The sequence below is a fragment of the Delphinapterus leucas genome, chromosome 16, assembly GCF_059928025.1.
Source record: "Delphinapterus leucas isolate spDelLeu-1000000601 "Yukka" chromosome 16, BTC_Dleu_Yukka2, whole genome shotgun sequence".
Classification (NCBI taxonomy): domain Eukaryota; kingdom Metazoa; phylum Chordata; class Mammalia; order Artiodactyla; family Monodontidae; genus Delphinapterus; species Delphinapterus leucas.
Window position 1 is genome coordinate 16,696,524 of NC_143144.1, and position 25,488 is coordinate 16,722,011.

The 25,488-nt window shown below is 41.4% G+C and overlaps 1 protein-coding gene across 6 annotated transcripts in view; it reads right to left on the bottom strand.

Moving 5' to 3' along the window:
- Nucleotides 1-25,488, bottom strand: part of RHOBTB1 (Rho related BTB domain containing 1) — a 68,244-nt gene that overhangs the window by 33,026 nt on the left and 9,730 nt on the right. For all 6 annotated transcript variants that reach the window (XR_004024817.2, XM_022560573.3, XM_022560581.3 and 3 more), the window contains exons 3-4: nt 3,647-3,848; nt 3,024-3,127 (exon numbers count right to left, since the gene is read on the bottom strand). Coding sequence is in view for 5 of the 6 variants with exons in the window: in XM_022560573.3 (XP_022416281.1) it covers nt 3,024-3,127; nt 3,647-3,838 (296 nt within the window). In the remaining variant the exon portion in view is untranslated. The remainder of the gene's footprint in view (nt 1-3,023; nt 3,128-3,646; nt 3,849-25,488) is intronic.

Consider the following 25,488-nt stretch of genomic DNA (forward strand, 5'->3'; position numbering starts at 1 on the left):
CATTCTGTTTAAAATGAGGTCAAGGTAGCTTGTCACAATGGAAAGAGTAGGAGTCAGGCAGAGCTGGGTTTGAATCTATTTTTGAAACTCACTGTTGGGCAGGTTAGGGTAGTAAAAGAACTCAACTCTCTACTCAACTGCAGTAGAGATGATCTCTGCCTCCTAGGGCTCCTGGAAGGATTAACTAAACTAGTGTTGGCAAAGCACCTAATATTTTGACGGACACACTGTAGGGCTTTGATGAATTGGAGCTGTTAATCTAGTTGGCTAAAAAAATGGGTTGAATAATTACCTTTAAATTATGACAAGAGCTTTGACATTCTGGTTGTAGTTAATACCACATGAGGAAAATTGCAAATTCAAGTCAGCAGACTGGCACCGTCCTGGCCCACCCTGCAAACTAGAACGTGCCTGTGCCAAAGGAGGTTTGAGGGGGTAACCTGTTAACTAGCTTGGTGCTAAGAAGCCGAGGAAACTGAAGGTGAGGTCTAAGGCATCTTGGTATGAATCTGGTTTCTCTCACTGTCACCGTAAGAATCAAATGAATTATTTTAAAAAGGTTCCAAATACATTTCCGAGTCTCAGGAACGTATCACATCTCGCTGACTTGTAATTCATACCAAGTATAGTAAAAACATCAGTGAAAAAACAGGTTTGCAAACCAAACTGAATGTCAGAAACTGTAATTATGGTTTTGCTCCGTAACGAATGATAGGGAGCTAAAAATGGAAGTTATACAGAAATTAAACAGCTCTCACACAGCAATGAGATCCAGTGGTTGGAACCCTATACTGAGTAAAAGAAACTTCTACTACTACCAGACTTTTCCATACAATGTAACTTTTTGGTGCTATAGCAATGCGGTCTGACATATTTAGCGTTTATAGACAGAGACTGGAATCCGAAACAGAACAGCCCTGGTTTTTGTTCTTTACCAGTGGTGGGGTCTGTGGCAGGAAGCCTGGAGGCTGCGGAGAATCAGAAAAGACAGAGGAAATGCAAGGCCAGACATGCACATAAAAGTGAGGCCCACAGAGAGCTCGGTCAGAAACACGGGAGGGCTTCCTGAGCCCCTCTGTGTGGCTCAGGGAGTCAGACTTGGCTTGGAAAGCGCGTCCTGTTTCCACCAAAGGGGTGGGGGATGGCTACAGCTGACAGAGCAAAACACTGTCAGAGCCAGAACACTGCACTTTGAACTGATAGAGTCACATGAGAGACCAGCTTATTTCTGTTGGGAGGGACCAAGCACAGGCATGACATACATCAAGAAGCTGGATGAGGCCCAGTGTAGATGCCTGTCAGTATCAGACCTATGAAGGTCACTGTGCCATTAAATCACCCCTAAGCAGGAACCTCCCATAATAATGAAGCAGCCTTTCTATTACCACAAAACAAGTTTTACATGGTGGAACCAAGTTAAAATTCATCATCCCAAATACATAAATTTCAAGTGGCAATAAACCACTGAGCTGTTGAGACAGCATGTAGAAGCTAAACCCAATATCTCAGTAAGCTCATCTCTATTCACCACACCTTTTTGGAAGTTGGGTACAAACAGTCCTTTGAAATCTATTGTGCTGTCCTTACTTTGCTTCCAGTCATCATTTAATTATGCTTCCTTAAAACCACAGGTATTACAAAATCTGACGGCATAGTACTTACAAGCAGGTTCACTGATTCTTATTTTTGTGCGTGTGTAATAATGAGACAACAGGAAAAAACCCAAATGGCAACTAAGATAAGAATCAAGAACATCATGGAAAGGGAAAAAAAAAAAAACCCAGGAAACTCAAGAAGAAACCTATCTGTAATGCTGGATATTAAGTTCAACAGTTCTCGTTGTTCAAGGGGACATTAAAATCAGTTTTACTTCTACATGCCTCTTTCTGAGACCCCCTTGAACAAACGCCTAAATTGCAGATTCTTTCAGTGTGTGAACGACTTCTCAGGACTAGGGCAAACCCTTTCAGCGGTTTATTCAGTATTTTAGACCACTTGGATAAATGCCAATAGAAGTTCAGAGGCTTACGAGGGCTACTGGCTTGAAGAAAAGAGAGGTCCTTTCAGAAAAGCTTATCTCAATACAAAGGAGTAACTCGTTTGGAGTATCTAATCCAATCCTGTGAGGTAGCATGATGCTTGATGTTAACAGAGACCTAAATTCTAAACTTTCTAAACTTAAAAGGAAACGTCTTCATTTACTATTAAGGGGTAAGGAAATCTCCTCCTTATCTGGATTTTGATAGTTATAACAGATTCACTGAGAGGGACTTTAAGACCGCTGGAGTCCCGGAGACTCCTTTGGAGTTATGGTGACAAAGAGAAGTTGCTAAATATTTTACGGTACTTTGACCTTGTTCCCACTCATATTAATGTCCTAGATTTATCTTCCCTTTACTGGATTTTTCCTCCTCCTCCTTTTTTTTTTTTTTTTTTAAATGAAAAGTAGACATTAACGCTTCAGTTCATTTTGGAAATGTGCCTTTGTGAAGAACTTCAGAGATATTTTTCTTTCTTTTTTAAAAATGACCTTCAAATAAAAACAATAGACTTTTCAGACAACAAAGCCCAAAGCAAGTAACATCAGACGGCAGTATGGTCACAAAAAGACCAAAGAGACCTTCTGAAGTGGGGTGGCCAAGTGCTAAAAAAAACTTAAAACATTCTAAGAGAAGGTAAATTAAGTATTATTCAGGAAGACAACAATCAAAGCAGCCCAAGGTTGGAGAGCACAACAGAATCTGCATCCAGCAAACGTCCAGTTTAACTAGCACTGGTTGTTTTAAATAAAATACTTCCTGGGAGGAACCAAGTGGCCACGCAGAGCGCTTTTCTTGACATCAGGAAACAATGCTGTTTTGGGTTGCTCTTTTTTTTGGTCTTGTGTTTTCTTAGACACAGCGCAGCACCCAACACATCTCGAGGCCATATTATGTGATTTTTTGTTGATTTACGAAGCAGAGATGGGTTTGGGAAAGGAAATTGTACTGAAGTTGAACTGAACTGCACTAGTCTTGGTTTACCTGCCATATGCAAAACGCCTGTCTTTGTGATGATCGCCGAAAGTATCCCAAAGCCTGAGAGAGACGCTCACTTCATCAACGACGTCCCGGGAACGCTCCAAGACCTGCAGGAGAGACAGCACCCATGCTCACTGGCAGTCAGAGGCTCCCCCTCAGAGCCCCCGAGACACACTTGCATTTAGTCGTCTCCTTCTATCGAACAGGACTTAGCTAAGTCCTAATTCTGTTCCTGGAGCCACGTGCCTCAAAAGCCCTCCCTCAGGATACCATAGCCATACTCCAAGTAGGCCTTCTGGCTTTTGTTTTCGCTTGTGACACTAAAAAGGTGAGTTTTGTCTCGAATACACAAGTTAACCCCTTCCCCTGCTTTTAAAAAATCAGACTGGCTGCATTCAATTGCCTGTGGTAAACCGTAACGGAAAAGAATATAAAAGAATGTATACATAGGTATACCTGGATCACTGTGCTGTATAGCAGGAACTAACACAACATTGTAAAGCAACTAGACTTTGATAAAAAAAAAAAAAATCAAGTAACTAGAAATCCAAAAAAAGAAATAAAAATCAGACTGGCAACAGCAATGATGTACCCTTAGGATTCTAAAGAAACGCCGTCTGTCTTACCTCCTGGCAGACCCGGTACTGGTCAATGGCCCACACTGTGGGTACGTGGGTGGCCAGCAGCTGGTACTGTGTCAGCGTCGTATTACACGCTCTGGCGCAGATCAAGCGCGTCTTCCCCACGGCGTTGTCTCCCACGACCACGCACTTGATGGTTTCCACGTTGGGTCTTTCGTAGTCCATGTCAGTGTCCATTTATAAAACTCTAGAAGAAGAGAGCGGACACCACATTCAAGACACTGGTGCTTTCCAGAGCAGTCAAAGATGGGAGGGGGCCAGGCGGTTTTCCCTTGGTCCAGGTACTTCTTTGGAGGTACCCAGGCAGAAGCCAGAAGTTTGGAAGTTCCTACTAAGCCAAACTGAAACTCAACTTTTCCTTTTATGTCTCACACAAGTACAAAAACACCGGATTGTTATTTTGACCCCAAACGGTTGATTCCGGTTAACATGTTATTTTCTCCTTGGTTTTCTCTAAACACAACCTGCCTACTGGAGCTCCATCCAGGCAAGTCAGGGCTGCTTGCACACATTTCTAGCTCACTAGCTACTCACGTCAACCCGCTAAAGAGACTGGGCACCTGCAGGTTTAACCTTACACATTCGGTCATAAGCAGCCTTTGCAGTATGAGTGTCCGTTACAATCTTCCAGTGATCCAAGATCTCTCATTAAAAAGCAATTTCCTGTAGGTTCTAAACTATCCTGGTGACTTAGGGGAGAATCCAAAGTGTGAGCAGAAAGGGACTACTTGACTTTAAAGAAGAGTGAACTGTAAGTGTGAGATTGGATACATTATTATTTTAATTAATTTATTTTGGCTGAGTTGAGTCTTCCGTTGCTGTGTGCCGGCTTTCTTTAGTTGCGGCGGGTGGGGTTGCTCTCCGTTGCGGTGCACAGGCTTCTCATTGCGGTGGCTTCTCTTGTTGTGGAGCATGGGCTCTAGGCATGCGGGCTCAGTAGTTGTGGCGCACTGGCTTAGTTGCTCCGAGGCATGTGGGATCTTCCCGGACCAGGGATTGAACCCGTGTCCCCTGCATTGGCAGGCGGATTCTTAACCACTGCGCCACCAGGGAAGTCCCTTGATACATTATTAAAATTAATTTATCCTTATACTCATTCATTAATTTTTATTAATCAAATTCATTAAAAGATATTCTTAAGAGGAGCACTATAAAGAAAGATTTTGAAAAAAATTTCCCTTCCTCTCTGTTTTCAGAGAAGAAATCTGGAGCATGTGGTAGAGAATGATTTTACCAGAATGAGGAGCTACTTTGGAATCTTCCTGAAACCATCAAAAAGGGTTAAAAGAGGGTTGCTGGGTGAGGGGTGAAGAGGCAGAGGAAAGCTACTGGCAGCTCTGCTTCCCCAAAACAGGAACCCCACAAGTTGCAGAGCGGACTGCTTCCCAGTAGCAGCTGGATGGGCTGTAGCAGCTGGATGGGTGGCCAACCATGAAAGATTTTAATGTATTACGATTGCTCTTCTGAGGAAGTCTATTGTTAAACTGAGAAAACTGTTGGATGGTCATTTTCTTAAAAAGAATCCATAACGGTCTTAACAGCCATGGTTAAAAAAAAAAAAAAAGCTCAGGGTAGGGCCTAATACATAATTGGGAATCAAAACATGTTTAAAACATTTTTTTTTAATAGATTTATTTATTTATTTTTGGCTGCGTTGGGTCTTTGTTGCTGCACGCTGGCTTTCTCTAGTTGCAGCGAATGGGGGCTACTCTTCCTTGCGGTGCGCGGGCTTCTCATTGCGCTGGCTTCTCTTGTTGCGGAGCACGGGCTCTAGGCATGTGGGCTTCAGCAGCTGTGGCATGCGAGCTCAGTAGTTGTGGCTCATGGGCTCTAGAGCGCAGGCTCAGTAGTTGTGGTGCACGGGCTTAGTTGCTCCACAGCATGTGGGATCTTCCCGGACAAGGGCTTGAACCCGTGTCCCCCTGCATTGGCAGGTGGATTCTTAACCACTGTGCCACCAGGCAAGTCCCTCAATACATGTTTAATTCAATTGACTTAAGAAAAATGATAATTTGGATAATATGAGATTAAGGGTATAGAGGGAGAGATAGGAAAAGAATGTTAAAGAAGAATGCTTTTGCATAGTTAGGACCATCTGAATATGGGTAACACCATCACAGGAGGTGTTAAACCCGAGGCTGGAGAACTATCTGGCAGGAATGGAGTGGAGTGATTCAAGGAACAGATGTGTGGTGAGGTTAAGATCTGATCCTACACCCGTGAAGGGGCTTAAAATAGATACCCGTCCCCCACCTGGTAAATGCTGATTTTGAAGGTCTTGGGTGGGAAAAGAGTCTTTAAATATCTCCAATTCTGGTGATTAGCCAGGTGTGGTGATTCCAAAAATCAACCTCTTTAAAATCCAGCCTTAAAATTCTATGATTGTATTCTCGATTTAATAGTATAATGTGGCAAAAGCATTACTTTGGCATTAGATGGGTGGTGCTTAAATTCTAGAACATTTGGCAATGTCTGGAGGCATTTGGCAATGTCTGGAGGCATTTTTGGTTGTCACAATGGGTGTAGGGAAGGGCTACTGGCTTCAGGTAGGCAGAGGCCAGAGATGCTGCTAAACATACTACAATGTACAGGGCAGCTCCCACAACAAAGAATTATCTGGCCCCAAATACCATAGTGCGAGGTTGGGAAACCCTGCCTTGGATGGATGAGAGTTTGAATCCTTGTCTCCCTGCTTTCTAGTCATTTCTTTGACTTTAGGCAAGTCAGCGGCACTATCTGAGCCCTAGCTTCCTCGTCTGTTAGGTGGGAATGATAGTACCCATCTCCTAATGCGGTGAGGGTTAGGTGAACTGATGTTTTCAGTCCCCAGGGCCGTACCTGACACACTGATGGCTTCAAAATTATAATCATCATGCTGAAATGAATACTTTTAGATGACAACGAAATTGAGTCAGGTGGAAGATCAGGATTAGATGCAAAAATCATAAACTTAATAATCATAAAGATCTATAAAAAGGATACATTTTAGTAGAGCAATTAAAGGGTAATTCATTGAAAACTGCAGCACATAAATACAAGATGGAGCACAGCTGACCTGATGCAAAGAAGGCAGAGAAAGTTCTGGGTGGGGAGGGGGAGAGAGGAGGTCGCAGTTAACTGAAGGATAACAGAGTTGCAAAGGTAGGTTAAAAATATTTTTATGGGGCACTTCTAGATCCTAGAACAAAAGTGGTAGGACTTCACAACAGTCTTTGACAAGATTCTGGTGTTATTACCATGGGGTAGCCTATGTCAGAAAAAACCAGGTTCCATTTGGAGTCTCACAACTCTGGAACCTGAGGTCTATTACTCTGAATGTCCTAAGTGGCATCAAAACTTTATACTTTTGAGTGAATTTTATTTTATTTTTTAGATAGATAAAAGTCAAAGAGAACCAATCCATAAAATTGGGGAGACTGTTTGGATTTAGTAAAAATTCAGACATGACACAAAAACTGTAACATTGGTTTTCTCGTTGGCTTGCAAACTTACTCTGATAGCCTCCCCCCAAAGAGGAGTCCCCCAAATAATTTGAATAGTGGCAGCTCAGGTGGAATAGCTGTGTAGCTTTTACAGAAGATGACTTGGAGGGGGATAAAAGCCTTTCTGTTTTTATATTAAGGCCATGATTACAAAAATATCATCACTTTACTTATATATAGACACATCTCATGCACAGTCCTAAAAAGAATTTCTGCATCAAAGGTGAGAATAACAACCGTTGGTCCTCTCATCTCTAGCAATCTGCGCAAAACTGAAGTGACTGCCAAAGGTGCTGAAATTTGTGCAAAGGTGACAGCATATAAGGGAAGTGAAAGGCAGGCAGAATTATATTCTCATAGCCCGGATCATGCACTCTACATGGGGCACTTCCAGGAAGAGTTTGCTGGCTTTCCAAAATCCGAGGCTCCAAATCTTTCCTTTTGGGTAGAAATTTACTTAGTGGTAGTCTAAAAAGTACTTTAAGAGTATGACGTCACAGCCAAGGATGTAAACTCCTGCTCTTCTTGTACTATAAACCAAGTATTCATCTGTTACGCATAAACCAATAAACATTACATCATGGTCTAATTATAAAAATATGCAATTGTATCCTCTTTTGCTTGTTATGGGCTCAAACGTATCCATATCTAGCACTCTTATGGTTGAATGCGCGCTTACGACCATCTGGATAATGACTCTCTGGTTTCTGATTTTTATTCAGCCGGAAAAGAGAGTAATAAATATTCCTTTAACATTGTTAATAAATTTCACCACCATAAATCCTGCTGATCTATGAAGATACCCTTTTGCCTTTAGATCCATATCTGGGGAGACAAGGAAGGTATAAAAGGGAAAGAATAGCTAGGCGGAAGTGATACTGGTAACCTGATACTGTGGCATCTCTGTAATCTCACTCAAAACTGACTTGAACTTCATTTCATACCTTCACTGAATCTTCAGGACATGGATGCTGACGGTTAAAATGCTGCCTGAAAAATCTACTTGTACACTCTCTAGAAGTCAGAAGTTTATTTAAAAACAGGTAAGTGATAAAAATAAGAAATGAAAGAGGAGAAATAATATCTGATACTGCAGAAATAAAAAAAAAAACATAAGAGAATACTATGCCAACAAATTGGAGAACCTAGAAGAAACTGACAAGTTTATAGAAACATACAGCTCACCAAAACTGAATCAAGAAGATATAATCTGAACAGACCAACCACTAAAAATGAAATAGAATCTGTAATAAAAGAAAAAATTCCTTGAAAACTAAAGTCCAGGATGGGATGGCTTCACTGAAGAATTCTACCCAACATATAAAGGAGAACTTATACCAATCCTTCTCAAACTCTTCCAAAAAACTGAAGAGGAGGGAACCCTCCCAAAGTCATTCTATGAAGCCACCATCACCCTGATACCAAAACCAGACAAAGACACTACCAAAAAAATTATAGGCCAACATCCTTGATGAATATAGATGCAAAAATCTTCAACAACATATTAGCAAATTGAACCCAACCACACATAAAAAGGATCATACACCATGATCAAGTTGGATTCATCCTAGGGTCACAAGGCTGGTTCAACATACGTAAAATCAATGTGATATGCCATATCAACAGAAAAGACCAAAACCTCTGTTGATCATCTCAACAGATGCAGAAAAACCATCTGATAAAATTCTACATCCATTCATGATAAAAACTCTCAGCAAAGTGTGTATAGAGGGAACATACCTCAACATAATAAAAGCTATTTATGACAAACCCACAGTCAACATAATACTCAACAGTGAAAAGCTGAAACCTTTCCCACTAAATTCTGCAACAAGACAAGGATGCCCAGTCTCACCACTTTTATTTAACATAGTATTGGAAGTCCAAGCTACAGCAATCAGACAAAAAAAAAAAAAGAAATGTGTCCAAATTGGAAGGGAAGATGTAAAATTGTCTTTACGTGCAGATAACATGGTATTCTATGTGAAAACCCTGAAGACTCCACACAAAAACTATTAGAACTGATGAACAAATTCAGCAAGGCAGCAGGATACAAGATTAACATACAGAAATCTGTTGCATTTCTTTACACTAACAATGAAATATCAGAAAGTTAAAAAAAAAATCCCTTTTAAAATCATATCCAAAAAAAGATACATAGGAATAAACCTGACCAAGGAGGTGAAAGACTTACGTACTGAGAACTATAAAACATTGATAAAGGAAATTGAACATGACTGAAAGAAATGGAAAGATATTCCATGCTCTTGGATTGGAAGAATTAACATATATATTTTTAGCTTCATTTTTTATTGGAGTATAATTGCTTTACAATGTGATGTTAGTTTCTTCTGTACAATGAATCAGCTATATACATACCTATATCCCCTCCCTCTTGCACGTCCTTCCCCACCTCCCATCCCACCCATCTAGTTCATCACAGAGCACCAAGCTGAGCTTCCTGTGCTTTATAGCGTGTTCCCGCCAGCTATTTTACGCATGGTAGCGTATATATGTCAATCCTAATCTCCCAGTTCATCCCACCCTCCCCTTCCCTCCCTGTGTCCACATGTCCATTCTGTACATCTACGTCTCTATTCCTACCCTGCAAATAGGTTCACCTGTACCATTTTTCTACATTTCACATGTATACATTTCACATCTCTTTCTGGCTTCATTCTGTATGACAGACTCTGGGTCCCTCCACATCTCTACAAATGACCCAATTTCGTTCCTTTTTACAGCTGAGTAATATTCCATTGTGTATATGTATCACATCTTCTTTATCCATTCATCTGTTGTTGGACGTTTAGGTAGTTTCCATGTCCTGACTCTTGTAAATAGTGGGGCAATGAACATTGGGGTGCATGTGTCCTTTTGAATTATGGTTTTCTCAGGGTATATGCCCAGTAGTGGGATTGCTGGGTCATATGGTGGTTGGCAGAATTAATATTGTTAAAATGGCCATACTGCCCAAAGCAATCTACAAATTTAATGCAATCCATATCAAATTTTTCACAGAACTAGAACAAATAATCCTAAACTTTATATGGAGGCACAAAAGACCCAGAATTGCCAAAACAATCCTGAGGAAAAAGAACAAAGCTGGAGGCATAACCTTCTCAGGCTTCAGAATCAAAGCAGCATGGTATTGGCACAAAACCAGACATATGGATCAATGGAACAGAATAGAGAGCCCAAAAATAAACCCACACACTTATGCTCAGTTAATCTATGACAAAGCAGGCAAGAATATACAACGGAGAAAAGACAGTCTCTTTGACAAGTGGTGTTGGGAAGGCTGGAGAGCTGCATGTAAATCAATGAAATTAGAACACTCCCTCACATGGTACACAAAAGTAAACTCAAAACGGCTTAAAGACTTAAATATAAGACATGACACCATAAAACTCCTAGAAGAGAACATAGGCAAAACGTTCTCTGACATAAATCATGGCAATGTTTTCTTAGGGCAGTTTCCCAAGACAAAAGAAATAAAAGCAAAAATAAACCAAAGGAGCCTAAACTAACTTACAAGCTTTTGCACAGCAAAGGAAACCATAAACAAAACAGAAAGACAACCTACAGAATGGGAGAAGATATTTGCAAACGATGCAACTGACAAGGGACTAATTTCCAAAATATACAAACAGCTCATACAACTCAATATCAAAAAAAACAAACCACCCAATCCAAAAATGGGCAGAAGACCTAAACAGACATTTCTCTAAAGAAGACATACAGATGGCCAACAGGCACATGAGAAGACGCTCAACATCACTAATTATTAGAAAAATGCAAATCAAAACTACAATGAGGTATCACCTCACACTGGTCAGAGTGGCCATCATCAAAAACTCTACAAACAATAAATGCTGGAGAGGGTGTGAAGAAAAGGGAGCCTGTTGGTAGGAATATAAATTGGTGCAGCCACTAGAGAGAGCAGTATGGAGGTTCCTTAAAAAACAAAAGAGAGTTACCATATGATCCAGCAATCCCTATTCTGGGCATATATCTCAAAAAGATGAAAACTGTAATTTGAAAAGACACATGCACCCCAGTGTTCATAGCAGCACCATTTACAATAGCCAAGACATGGAAGCAACCTAAATGTCTACTAACAGAGGAATGGATAAAGAAGACATGGTATATATATACAATGGAATATTACTAAGCCATAAAAAATGAATGAAATAATGACATTTGCAGCAACATGGATGGACCTAGAGATTATCTTACTAAGTGAAGTAAGTCAGAGAAAGACAAATTTCATGACATCATTTATATGCAGAATGTAAAAAATGTTACAAATGAACTTATTTATGAAACAGAAACAGGCTCACAGACATAGAAAACAAACTTACGGCTACCAAAGGAGAAAGGGAGGGGGAGGGATAAATTAGGAGTTTGGGATTAACAGATACACACTACTGTATATAAAAGAAACAACAAGGTCCTACTGTATAGCACAGGGAACTATATTCAATATCTTGTAATAACCTATAATGGAAGAAAATCTGAAAAAGAACATATATGTATGCATAACTGAATCACTGTGCTGTATACCTGAAACTAACACAGCAGTGTAAATCAGCTATACTTCAATTAAAAAAAAAACTGGTAAGTGAACAAGATATTCTGGAGGTTGGGAAGTGAAGGACTTGGTGAGGTGCAGGGAGGCCACCACCGCTCTGGGTACCGGTGCCCTCCACAAGGCTGGCTTAGAACAGCGTGGTCCCGATCTTCTAGCTCTCAGGTTACGCCATCAGCTTGGTTATCCCATATCTGCCCCCGCCATTATTACTGCCATCTACTGGACTTCACGTCACTCCTGCACATCCACCACCAACTCAGTCTTCTTGCTGCGTCCACAGAATGATGCACCCCACACCCAAGCCTCAGAGCTTCTTCGCCTCTTCAGTGCCAGTGACATTCACCACACCGTACTGGAGCTATTCGTACCTTTTGACCGTGTGCTGGATATCGCTGTCCTTCAGAAACATTTTACCTCTGAAATCTCCAATTCCAAAATCCTACTCTAAGAGCAAAAAATCCTATCTTTACAGCCCAGTGCTGGGTGAAATATGGCCACGGCAGCAACTCCCATCAGGAGATGGAATCTATTTCCCTTCCTCTTGAATGTGAGTGACTTCCTGGCCCAACCCGAAAGAATGTGGTGAATGTGACACTGTGTGAGTTCCGGAATGAAGGCCTCCACAGGCCCCGCAGCTCCACCTTCGTGCTACTGGAGCAACCTCAAGGCCGTCATCTGAGGCCCGCCCAGCAGAAGATGAGAATTCAGTGAGGAAAACCGAGGCAGTCCGGCCGATGGCCATCACCAAATGCCACATAATGTGAGGCCATCTTGAATCCTCTAGGCCGGCCAACCCTCCAGCTGAATGTTGTTTTATGAGTGAACCGGCTGAAACCAGCTGAGGAATCACACAGCCAACCTACAGAATCCTAAGAAATAATAAACTGTTGCTTTAAGCCACCAAGTTTCGGGGTGGTTTGTTTCACAGCCATAGTTAATTGAAACATACACATTATTCTTTAAGAAAATCTCTAGAACCTCGACTCCTCCATTAAAAAATAATATATACATTTCCATATCAGACGATAGGCCCCTCTTGGATGATCTTTTCTACCTAGGGTTGAGGAATCATGCCAACTCTTATCTACACTGTCACCCTCAACTTCTTGTACTGCACCGTGCAGTAGGCAAAATAATGGTCCCTCGAAGACGTCCACGTTCTAATCTCTGGGACCTGTGAATGTGTTCTGTTACATGGCATGCGGGAATTAGGTAGCAAATGGGACTGAGGTTGCTAACCAGCTGACTTTACTATAAAGAGATTATCCTGGATTATCTGAGTAGGCCCCGTGTAATCACAAGAGTCCTTTACATGTGGAAGAAGGAGGCAAGAAGGAGGCAGAAGGTCAGAGTCGGAGAGAAGTAAAGGACGACTCTGAAGATAGAGGGAAGGGCCCTAAACCAAGAAATGCAGGTAACCTCTGGGAGCTGGGACAGGTAGGGAAGCAGATTCTCCCCTGCGGCCTCCAGCAGGAACACAGCCTGCCAACACCTTGATTTTTACCCCGGTGAGACCCGTTTCAGGCCTCTGACCTCCAGAACCATAAGATACTAAATCTGTTGGTTTAGGACATTTAACTTTGGGTAACTTGTTACAGCAGCAGTAGGAAACTAACACAGCTTGCTTTAGCCGCACAAAATGGCTTTCAAAATCCTAAACATTGGGGACTTCCCTGGCGGCCCACGGATTAAGACTCCGCACTCCCCATGCAGGGGGCACGCGTTCCATCTCTGGTCAGGGAGCTAAGATCCCACGTGCTGCACGGCGTGGCCAAAAAAAAAAAAAAAATTCTAAACGCTGTGTGTACCTCCACAATTCTTCATCTGCCTGGTGAATTCTATTCATTCCCTAAAATCTTATTCAGATAATACCTCCTCTAAAAAGCTTTCATAATAATTGCCCCACCTCCCCACAGACTAAATTACTTGCTCCTCTGTACCAATAAATGGTTTTGGGAGAAGCAATCAAAAACATAGATACTCTCTTTCTCTTCCTCTCTCTCACACTCATTTTTTCTTATATTAGCAAATCACTGAATGGTGGTCTGTGACCTTTTCATTTTTTTCCCTGTGGCTGTAACTTCAAAGTGCCCGTCTTGTTCACTGAATGAGTCATCAGCTGTTTCTGGGGTACTACTGTATACGGAGGTGCTTGGAATATATGAGCATACAATGCCTCTCTTCCATAAAGCTGGGTCATGGGTCCCTAATATACTCCTGGGCAAACCATGGGCAAAACAGTGATAGAGCCTAACATGACCCTAGCTGCCCTAGACTCCTTTTCAAAGCATGTTCCTTCCTGTGATGGTTCCCCACACCCACCTTCAGTCCTTGAGATGATGGCCTTTGTGCTGTCCTGTTCTTCTCTTAAGAAACAGGTTCTCAGGACGTCTCAGGCACGTTCGCTTCCTCAGTCACACGACGGCTAGGTGACCGTCAGAGTCTTGTCTCCATAACTGAATAATTCAGAGGCACCGTGGCTTATAAAACTCTAGATGTTTCCGCTTGTCCCAGGTGGGTGCACATTAGGATAGGTCCACTATCTGAGTTCAGGTAAGGGTGCAGATCTCTTCTAACACTAGAAATTCAGACATTAGAGCGGGTGGCAAGGAAAGATTTATCACTTGTCTAAGATGCCTCACTGAGCATCTCCTAATTCCTCCGCATCACCCCACTCTCGGAATATGCCGCCTCTTACTGTCACTTTTTCTGTATCTTTTGTTATATTTGCTACTGCAGTCAAGGCCAGGTGAGCAGTCTGCTTAAAGACAGAAATCTAAGGCCCACAGAGGGGCCTTTGTACTTTAAGCTCCATTCGGCTGTTATTAACAGTTTGAACAGGGCTCTTGCACAGCCACTAAACTTTCTTGTCCTTTAGAAAAGCATATACTCTGAACTTTAAGAAATAATTTAACTTGGTCATTAAAAATACTAGTGGAACAAATTTCAGCGTCTTTGAAGAGTTAACTTTGAAAGAAAAACTGAGAATTTTATATTATTGGCCGGAACAAAAGGGAAATATTAAGAGTTGCATAATAACTATAGCCACAGCCAAGTTTCAACTGTGCAGATTTCATTATCCTGAGCTCTTAATCACCAGTCCTAGTCAGGCAGGAGCTGCCTTATGCATTATATAAACATCTCAGCTGGAATGGAGAATGGGTCCAGACCTGGGGAAAGAGACAGTCAGGGCTGGGCTGGGCTGGGCTGGACTTCCCTAAATCAAAACTTCACCGAAATATATCTCTAGGATAATACTGCCTTTCATCATTCAAAGCAACAATATTTTTTCAATTGAAAGTTGTGATCAAAACAAAAAAGAGATTAAGTAACAGAAAAAGCACTGCAGAGAAGTCCAGGAATACAGATAATACAGAGACACTTTTAGAAACATTCACTCGTTCTCAGCAGAGCCCTGTAAAGACCTACACCAGATCACGTTCCTTCATTTTTTAAAACTCAGTGTCAGTGGGGAAGGTGGGCCAGGATTAGAAATAGACTTCTCCTTCTATCTATCCACTGCCCTTAATAAATGCTGTCCCAGTGAAAAAATAAACAACAAATCGGAAACAGCTTAAAAGGTGCATACAAATTCCAGGGTAGGTTTCAAAGCCACCATAAGTAAAGTGTGTGCTACATGCCTACAAACATGCCATGTAACCCCGCCTTTGATGTTGACTGTGCCATTATTTCTGCTCAAATGCCCTTTCTCGTGCCCCTGATCCACCCGCTGAAATAGTTCTTAGGACTCGGGCTGTCATAGTTAAAGAAACAGAGGCTGCACTTAGTGAGTGCCAGGCCTACAGATGGACAGCAGCAGACAGGCCAGGGGTGGTGCTGGCCCTCAGGGACCCTCACGGTCAGGTGGGGAGAGACCACTAAACCTGGGGACATAACTGTACATTTGATAAGCTCCCTGAGGAAGAACGAAAGGGGTTATGAGAGGAAATGATGGGTGGGAGGTCTCCACGAGGAGGCTCCATTTCCCTGCTCTCTGAAGAATGAGAAGGGCCCCGTCACGAGATGGGAACGAAGCAGGTGGGAAAAGCTCAAGTGTAGGGAACTGGGGCAAGAGAGGGCTGCAAGGCAGGAAGGGGCCAGGTCACACATGGCCTTTTAGGCCACGGTCAGGAGTTTCGATGTTATTCTCAATGAAGTGAGAAGCCACTGAGGTGTTTTCAGCAAAGGAATAACAGGTTCTGATTTGCTTTTTTTAAAGGATCATTGGTTTCACCGAGACTGCCGTGTGGAGAGCATGTGGGGGGATTCTGAGCAGTGGCCGAGGCCCAGCTAGGAAGCTCTAAGTTCTCCAGGAGGGAAAGGGTGGTGGCTGGGACCAGGGTGGAATCAGCAGAGATGGAGCAAAGCAGACAGATTCAAGTTCACTTTGCAACGAGAAGCACTTAGCACATTCTCCCTTTATCCTGTCTCCCAGGGTATTTATCATAATCTTGTTTTGTAATATTCACAGTTAGGCTTATATGTATCTCATTTCCACCTCACCACGATTATGCACTTTTGACAACAGAGACTGTTATTCACCTTTAAATCCTCAGATCCTTTCAGGGTGCCTTGGCTGTATGTGGCTTGCCGTAAATATCCGTTCACTTGCATACACAAGCACAGTCATTCCACCTTCCTTAGGAAACCTTCCACCTGGGGCTGGCAGAGACCTGGCGCTCGGCTGTCTCTGGTGACTGATCATTAAGCCCATGGCCTCGAAAGCTGCGGCATGTTGCCAAGCCTGCAGAGGAACACGTTGAGGGACATCTGTGTGGCCCATCATGAGAGCTGTCTCTGACAGATGGCAGTGCACCAGCCATGGCTCCCCCAGCAGGAAGAGCATCAGTAACCATGGGAACCACCACGGACCAAGGTCCAGGCCCCTCCACCAAACGGGAAGGCAGGGGGCAGGGAGGAGCCCCGATATAGGCAGATAAGAGTGGCTTCGGGCTGGACCTGATTTAGAAAAATAAAGGAATGTGGTCTTTCACTGTGCTCTAGTGCCTATAGCCAAGTTATGAATCTTGATAATATTTATGTATAAGGGACGTATAAAGTTCTCATCCACTTTTAGACTTTGACATCCTAATTCAAGGGATTCCCAACTCTATTCACTGCTTGGCTGAAAAAGAAGAGGAAAAGGGAGGCATATGTATCCACTACATAGGGAGAAAGATTCATAACTGATATGAACATGAGTCTGGAAGACAGAGTTCAGTCTATGCCTACAAGAGCCACATCACAAAAGGCAATTAGCTGGACTTAAGGCAAGTTAGCCATGAAAGCACAGATGCCTTGGACCCCCCCTCTACCCATGTCTCACTAAAATTAACCTTATTCTGTACAGATAGCAGACTTCAAAACAGTACCAGAAACTAAGAATAAGAAGTATCCATTCACCAGAAACTGAAAAGATCTCCACCCAGTTCACTTCCATGGAGCCAAATGAGAAGGTCACTCTTTTCCACGGGGAAAAGAGTTGGCCTGGAGGGAAGCAGGAGGCTCTTTGCCACAGATGCCTGTGATCTGGAGTGATGCGAGATGGACTCACTGGGACAGGGTGGAAAGAGGAGATTGTGGAGCCACTGGAGAGCCATTATGACACCGGCAGGCTGCCGTCATTGCCCCTTCCTGAGGCTGGGCCGGGCAGACAGCACCGAGCATGGAGGAGACTGGTTTTTGCTTCCTTCAGCTGGCTCCACCAGGCTGTTTCAGCTTTGACACTGCAAACAGAAGTGACTGAGCTTGTGATGCTGACGCCAGAGGGAGTGCGCTGAGGGTGTACAAGGCTGGACGTCGGTATTTCCTCTGTGGTGACACTCCTCACGTTAGTCCTTATCTCACCCTCCTAAGTCCTCTCAACCCGAACCAAACTGAGTAGCTTTGCTTGTCCGCTGGGGACTGGGTGGGTTCCTGGATCTCTACAGAGCCCTGCCTTGGTCCCTGAAAGCCTAAGGTTATTCCAAGCATTTGGAATGTAAATATACTTCAATCCTTGGCCAGCATAAATCCTTTTTTATATGGATGGACTAAACAGTGACCATTCAACATATGGTCTATTAAAAACCCGGACACAAAAAAATACATGCACCCCAGTGTTCATTGCGGCACTATTTACAATAGCCAGGACATGGAAGCAACCTAAATGTCCATCGACAGATGAATGGATAAAGAAGACGTGGTACATATACACAATGGAATACTACTCAGCCATAAAAAAGAATGAAATAATGACATTTCCAGCGACATGGATGGACCTAGAGATTCTCATATTGAATGAAGTAAGTCAGACAGAGAAAGACAAATATCATATGATATCGCTTATATATGGAATCTAAAAAAATGGTACAAATGAACCTATTTACAAAACAGAAATAGAGTCACAGATGTAGAAAACAAACTTATGATTACCAAAGGGGAAAGTGCGGGGGAAGGATAAACTGGGAGATTGGGACTGACATGTACACGCTACTATATACCAAATAGATAACTAATAAGAATCTACCGTATAGTACAGGGAACTCTACTCAGTACTCTGTAAGGACCTATATGGGAAAAGAATCTAAAAAAGAGTGGAGGGACTTCCCTGGTGGTACAGTGGTTAAGAATCTGCCTGCCAATGCAGGGGACACGGGTTCGATCCCTGGTCTGGGAAGATCCCACGTGCCGTGGAGCAACTAAGCCCGTGTGCCACAACTTCTTGAGCCTGTGCTCTAGAGCCCGTGAGCCACAGCTACTGAGCCCACATGCTGCAACTACTGAAGCCCGTGTGCCTAGAGCCTGTGCTCTGCAACAAGAGAAGCCACTGCAATGAGAAGCCCGCGCACCACAAATAGAGAAAGCCCGCGTGCAGCAACGAAGACCCAACGTAGCCAAAAAAAAAAAAAAAAAGAGTGGATATATGTATGTGGATAACTGATTCACTTTTCTATACAGCAGGAACTAACACAACATTGTAAATCGACTATACTCCAATTAAAATTAATAAAAAAAGAAAAGTACAAGCAATTAGCTAAAGACATAGAGAAGATTCTTCTACTGAAGTAGATATGCTTTAAGAAACATACGAAAAAAAATCCTATCCATGTACTTGATCACACAAAAGAAGATAATGCAGGTATACTAACAGCAGATGAGGCTATAAGTAGGCAATAGAACATGGTAAGTAAAGGCCATGTATAAATGGAATATGAGTCAGCCAAATTCAAAACCATACTGGCAACAGTCAATAGCAGCCTTGAAAATGCAGTAAAATGAATTCGTGAGGTAGAGGCCAAACAAGAGAAACTCTAAATATAGAAGGAAGGCCATCTGAAAATGATGTAACGGAAGATATCAGGTAAGAGGCTGTTGAAAAGCAATCCCATAGATAGTAGGGCTCTTGAAGAAATAAGGTTGCAAAATGTGATTTAATAGAACAAATTTTTCCCAGTACTAAAAGGAGGATGTAGTGGGGAGAAAAAGAAGGAGAAGATAAGAAGACTCCAAAGCTATACATTTTTCAGCAAAAAATAATTGTATAATAATCCTGTAAGTATCTTAGCAAAACATCTTCTAAAACTAATGGCGAAAAACATTTCTATCAAGAAAGGATAATACAGATGACCATATACTTCACGAATGCATTATTTTAATGCAGTAGAAACCACAGAGCTTTCAAAGGAAAGTGATATAATAACAAATTTGTGAATCAGGTCAAATTAATATTGGTGTGAAGGCAACATAAAGTTATTTTTGGATATTAAAGACTCAGGGGGTGGAACTTCCCTGGTGGTCCAGTGGTTAAGAATCTGCCTTCCAATGCAGGGGACGTGGGTTCGATCCCTGGTCGGGGAACTAAGATCCCACATGCCACATGCCGTGGGACAACTAAGCCCATGCGCCACAACTACTGAGCCCGCGCGCCTCAACTACAGAGAGAAAACCCACATGCCACAACTAGAGAGAAGACCACATGCTGCCATGAAAGATCCCGTGTACCGCAACTAAGACCCAATGCAGACCAAAAAAAAAAAAGTCATCTGCATTACTAAAAAAAAAAAAAAAAAAGACTTGGGGGCAAAACCTCAAATGTCTTTAAGGAATTAAACTGCTCAAAGATACTTGCCAAAACACCCAGAGATAATTAAAAATGAAAAAAATGGACATTTCAGTTTCAAAGAACTGTGGAAACCAGAACCAGTCGAGAATATAAGACCAGCCTACAGTTATTTAGCCTTTGGTTTCAAATTTATATAGAAAAATTATCTGTAAAAGATAATTAGAAGGTAAAAAAGGGCAATTCATAGTAGAAGCATAGCAGTAATAATGACCCTTCACAGACTAAAAGCCATGTAATAAAAAGGAGGACAAATTCTATAAGTAAAAAGAGAAGTTAATGCAAATAACTGACATGAGATGAATAATCAGAATCACCATCAGATGAAGAAAGCAAAAGTGAGATACAACACACGGAGGGCTTGAGTAGCATAAAAAGTGGCATTAAGTTAATAGATAACCCACATTTAAAAAAAAAATCTATAAGAGAGTGCTTTCTTTTCAAGTGTTCTTGCCACATTTATAAAAGTTGACTACATATGGACTGATCATAAAGACAAATATCCTTCAAAACATAAGTTATAGCAACCAAATTCTCTAGCCACAAAGAAATAAATGAAAAAGTTAAGAGGAAAGGTTTTATGACAGCAACCAAGAAACTCAACCACTTGGAAATTTGAAAAATACCCATCTAAGAACTTTATAAATGGACAATGTTTTAAAAGCAAATATATTTATCACATCTTTATTAAGAATAAGGAAAAATTGCAAACCACCTATCTATGATAAGTCGGGGGATAATTATTTAAGGTACTTGGTATGTGATCTTGGGCAAATTACTTAATCTTTCTAAGCCTCTATTTCCTTGTCTGTAAACTGGGGATAATGACTTCCCTCAATGGTGGTTGTGAAGATGAAATTAGATAATGCTTGTAAAATATTTTAATCACTATGCCAGCCATCAAGAGAACATTCAGTAAGTCTGATCTGTTAAGATTATCATTATTTAAAATTATGTTTACATTAAGTTTGCAGTAACTGAGAGAAGTGCTAATGTATCACTACGGAGGGGAAAGTGCAGGAGAGTCATCTGAAATATAGTTGACAAAAACTACATAAAATGAATATGTGTAACTCGAATAAAATCAAGCCTCCTTGTTCTCTCCCTCTAAGTACCACCTTACCACAGTGACACATCTAAAAGGGACAAAAATGTGACTTTTAGAAAGCCCTGAAAACAATACAGGTATTGAAGAATAGAGAGATGTGGTTCACATAATGTATCAGGCATCTTGCAGCGAAACTTCTAAAAAGTCTCTTTGGGATGTTTCCCTGAAGAGTTCTGCCTCCATGGCAACTGCTCAAACCTGTCTTTTTGCCTCTCGGGACCCTAGAGCTTTTCCCTTCAGGTGTTGCTTCATCCCCTCTCACAGGGCTGGCCATTGCTCTCTGCCTCTCTCACGTGCATTCCCCTCAGCCAACGAATGGATCTTCCTTGGGGACCCGCCCTTTGTTTGGAGGGGAAGAGATGGGTGGGTTTTGATAAGTGAATACTTAAAATTTAATAAATTGTGCGCTTGCCATCTAAAGGGCAACAATACCAGTCTCCTCCTCCTGCAACAATACATGCAAAATAAATTGGAAGGAAGTACACTAAACAGACGCCAGTGATTGTGGCTTGATCATGGGGCTGTAACTTGTTGCCAGTTTTCTGCTTTCCTGTAGTTTCCAAATTTTCTACAGTGAAAATATATTACCTCTTTTTGGTAAACTGCCATAAAGTTCACATGCCATAAAACTCACCCTTTTAAAGTGTGCAATTCAGGGGTTTTTTTTTTTTTTTACTATAGTCACAAAGTTGTACACCTATTCCCACTATCTAATTCTAGAACATTTTCATCATCCCTAAAAGAAACCTTGTGCCCATTAGCAGACATTCTCGTTCCCTCCTCCCTCCAGCTCTGGAAACCATTAATTTACTTTCTGTGGCTATGGATTTTCCTACTCTGGACATTTCTTATAAATGGAACCATACAAGAGATGGCCTTTTGTGTCTGTCTTCTTCTACTTAGCATAATGTTTTCAAGTTCATCCATGTTGTAGCATGTATTAGTACCTCATTCCTTTTTATTGGGTGAATAATATTCTTAGATGTGTTACTTCTATAATGGGAAAACTATTTTTAAAAAAGTAATGAGTACATAAGCATAACCCTTGATTGTTAATTCTACTAAGAGTACACTGGTACACTCCAGTAATAATAAAAAATGATTTTTGATGATAGATTGTTTTTCAAAATCATGTATTTAAAAAGCATGGTGAGCCTATTAAACCTGTTTTTTTCTGACTCAACCTCTCAACTAAAAAGAACATAGGAACCTAGGGCTTCCCTGGTGGCGCAGTGGTTGAGAGTCCGCCTGCCGATGCAGGGGACACGGGTTCGTGCCCCGGTCTGGGAGGATCCCACATGCCGCGGAGCGGCTGGGCCCGTGAGCCATGGCCGCTGAGCCTGCGCGTCCGGAGCCTGTGCTCTGCAGCGGGAGAGGCCACAGCAGTGAGAGGCCCGCGTACCGCCAAAAAAAAAAGAACATAGGAACCTAAATGATATCTTGCTGAATATCAGACATAGCAATTGAGCCAAAAGAGACAGCTGTGGACAACCAGGATACTTAATATACGATTCTATCTCAAAGAGATGAAAAATTCTTGGCTTTTAAATTCTGAGTGTTTAAAGGGAATACTTATGGTAACGAAAATGAGCAATTTTAAGAAATTGTTGGGAACTTAGCCCATGAACTATTCTGTGGCAATCAATTGTAGTTAAGATTTTTTTAAGTTGGATAATGTAGTATAATCAGCTTTATATTCATTAAGAAAAAAAGTTCCAAATTCGTTTGTATGCCTGTTGTGTATTTGTATACCTGAAAATCACAAACACATAAATATTGCACACTCAGTGCATGAATTTAATGTTATAATTTTTACTCGGAAAGGCAGATTCTACATATTCTCAGTTACAAGGGAGATAGTTTGATCAAAGCTGACTGCAGCTAGCTCATATTAAGGAAGGGTTCAGTCAAAAATCAAATTCGGTAAATGACTGACTTACCCAGGACATAAAATTTGAAGCAGTTCAGACATACTGAGGGTGCAGTGGGGTGGTGACCAGAAGTGGGGTTCTTGATCTAGGTATTGGTTACAGACGTATGTTCTGTTTGCAAAAATTCATCAAACTGTACACTTGTGATCTAGACACATTTCTCTATGCATGTTATACTTCAATATCCTTTTTTAAAGTCAAAAATATATATAAAGCAACAAAGGACACTATACATTGTTTTCAGAGGGCCTGTAGTCCTCATGTGGGTGAGCCTTAGCTAAGGGCTGGATCAGGAAGCTTCGTCAAGAATTGATAATTAAAATATTGGTCAAGTCTTTAAAGAGATGTCAAAGTGCTCGTTTGAGAAAGCTCATATCAAGTCTGCAGACTAGATGCCCTTAAAAATCCATCCTTGTATAGAGAAGTCTCTATAGTCCTCTGTCATAAATTGTTCATTCCAAGTATTCTCTAAAGATGTCACTTGGGTTAGCATCTGTAGCACCAAAAGACCACCTGCTGCGAAACCTTCAGATATGATGACAATCAAACAATTGCATTTAATCATTTATGAGACTATAAAACATGTCGGTTAGGATTAGCTTATGCTCTCATTCAGGCAAATGAAGAAAACTATTCCCCCACCACCACCTGCCCCCCAGGATTTCTTAGCAACATTAGACCAGAAACACAAAAATGCTGGTAGACAAAAACCTTAAAAATCTCTTATTTTATTCGAGGTTATTGGCTGCCAGCAACATGTGGATTCTAGCTAGTATTTTCAGAACATGTTCTTATACCCTCCAACTCTAGGTAGGAATTATTACATGAAAGATTGTACATTATTTAAAAGCAGGATGAGGCACTGTTAGTGGGAGTGGAAGATGGTATCATTATTTTGGAGTGCCACTGGCACTCAAAAGACTTTAAAATGTCCATAACTTTCATCCAATTATAAGACTTTACTCCTAAAAAACTATTTAGGATTACAAAAAGATTCCATTAAAGGAGTGTTCATCATATTACTGTGGAAACAAAATATTGGAAACAATTTTAGAAATCCAACCACAGGGGAGGGGTTTTTAAAAAGTGTCCATATAATGGGAGAGTATATAGCAGTTAAAAATACGTTATAGGAGTACGTTTATTATTTCAGTTAGAGGTTCATGAGTAACACCATTCCTTAAAAATCACGTACCTAAAAAAATTATGTACCTAAATATACACAAAAATATTTGGGGTAGAGATACATTAAAATATTAATGCCAACTGGGATTATAACTGATTTAATTTTTCTTTTTTTCTTATCTACATACATGTTCCATCTTTTCTATAATGAACATGTGTTATTTTATAACAAAGACATTTTACAAAAAAGTGAGGTTGGGGAGGTAGGAAAACCAGGGACTATGATATTTATGTGTGTGGGAATACATTCTTCTTTCATTAAGTGGAATTAGTGTCTATTCTTTACTTTTTCTCTGCATATCATGAAAGCTGTAAGTGACGTTGCCTTTCATATGGCAGGAAACAGCCTTGCTGCTGTTGGCACCTTTCTTTCCATTCTGAGCACCCATCCTACTCCATCAACAGCATCATCTTGGAGCTCCTGGTCATTCAGCTCCCTTGACTTCTATCAAAGGAACTAATATCTCAATAGGCCCAAAGACACAAATTACACAGCCACTCAGCCTAGAACAATGCAGCAAGGCTACACCGGCTGCACACTAGGTGTAGAACAAGCCCATGGGAACACCTCCTTCTGTACTCTTTCCAGATCAAATCATGAGACTTTGAGAGATGTCAGTTCTCATGTCAGAAGAGAGTCCCTGGTCTACTTCAAATAAATCAATTTTTTAAAAATTTAGAATTGGAAATATTCCAAAGGTTTGCCATTGATTTTTGTTTGATACACACAAAGGGAAACAATTTCCCTTCCTTGAAGCCTCTTTCCAGGAGCCTTAACGATCGGCTGCCAAATTTAGCCTTGGCTCCATCTCCACCATGTCTAATATTCCTCCATGCTATTGATGTGAGGCCAAATCTCCTCTCTATTTAGAGTGCACAAGAGCAGATGTCTTGATGAAAGGGGGTGTTGGTGAACCTATATTGAAAAGAGCCAGGAGAACATGCTGTAATGAATGGAAGCACACAGCTTCACGGCCTAAGGTGTTAAAAGTACATTCACACGAAAGAAGCAATAGCTTTGGTCACATCATATGAGAAATAAAAGACAGGAGGGGAAATTACAGAGAAGGCAGTCAAGAAATCAGCTGCTCATTCGAATCACTGGGGGAATTTGTTTTGTTTCAAATACTGCTGCCTGCGCAAGAATGTCCTTGGTAGCACTATTTGTAACAGTCAACAACTGGAAACAAACCATCGACAGTATGATGGATATAGAAATAGCAAATTGAGGCCTGTTCACACAATGGAATATTATACAGCACTAAAAATGGATGAACTGGGACTTCCCTGCTGGTGCAGTGGGTAAGACTCCACGTTCCCAATGCAGGGGCCCAGGTTCGATCCCTGGACGGGGAACTAGATCCCACACGCATGCTGCAACTAAGAGCCCGCATGCCGCAACAAAGATCCCACGTGCCGCGACAAA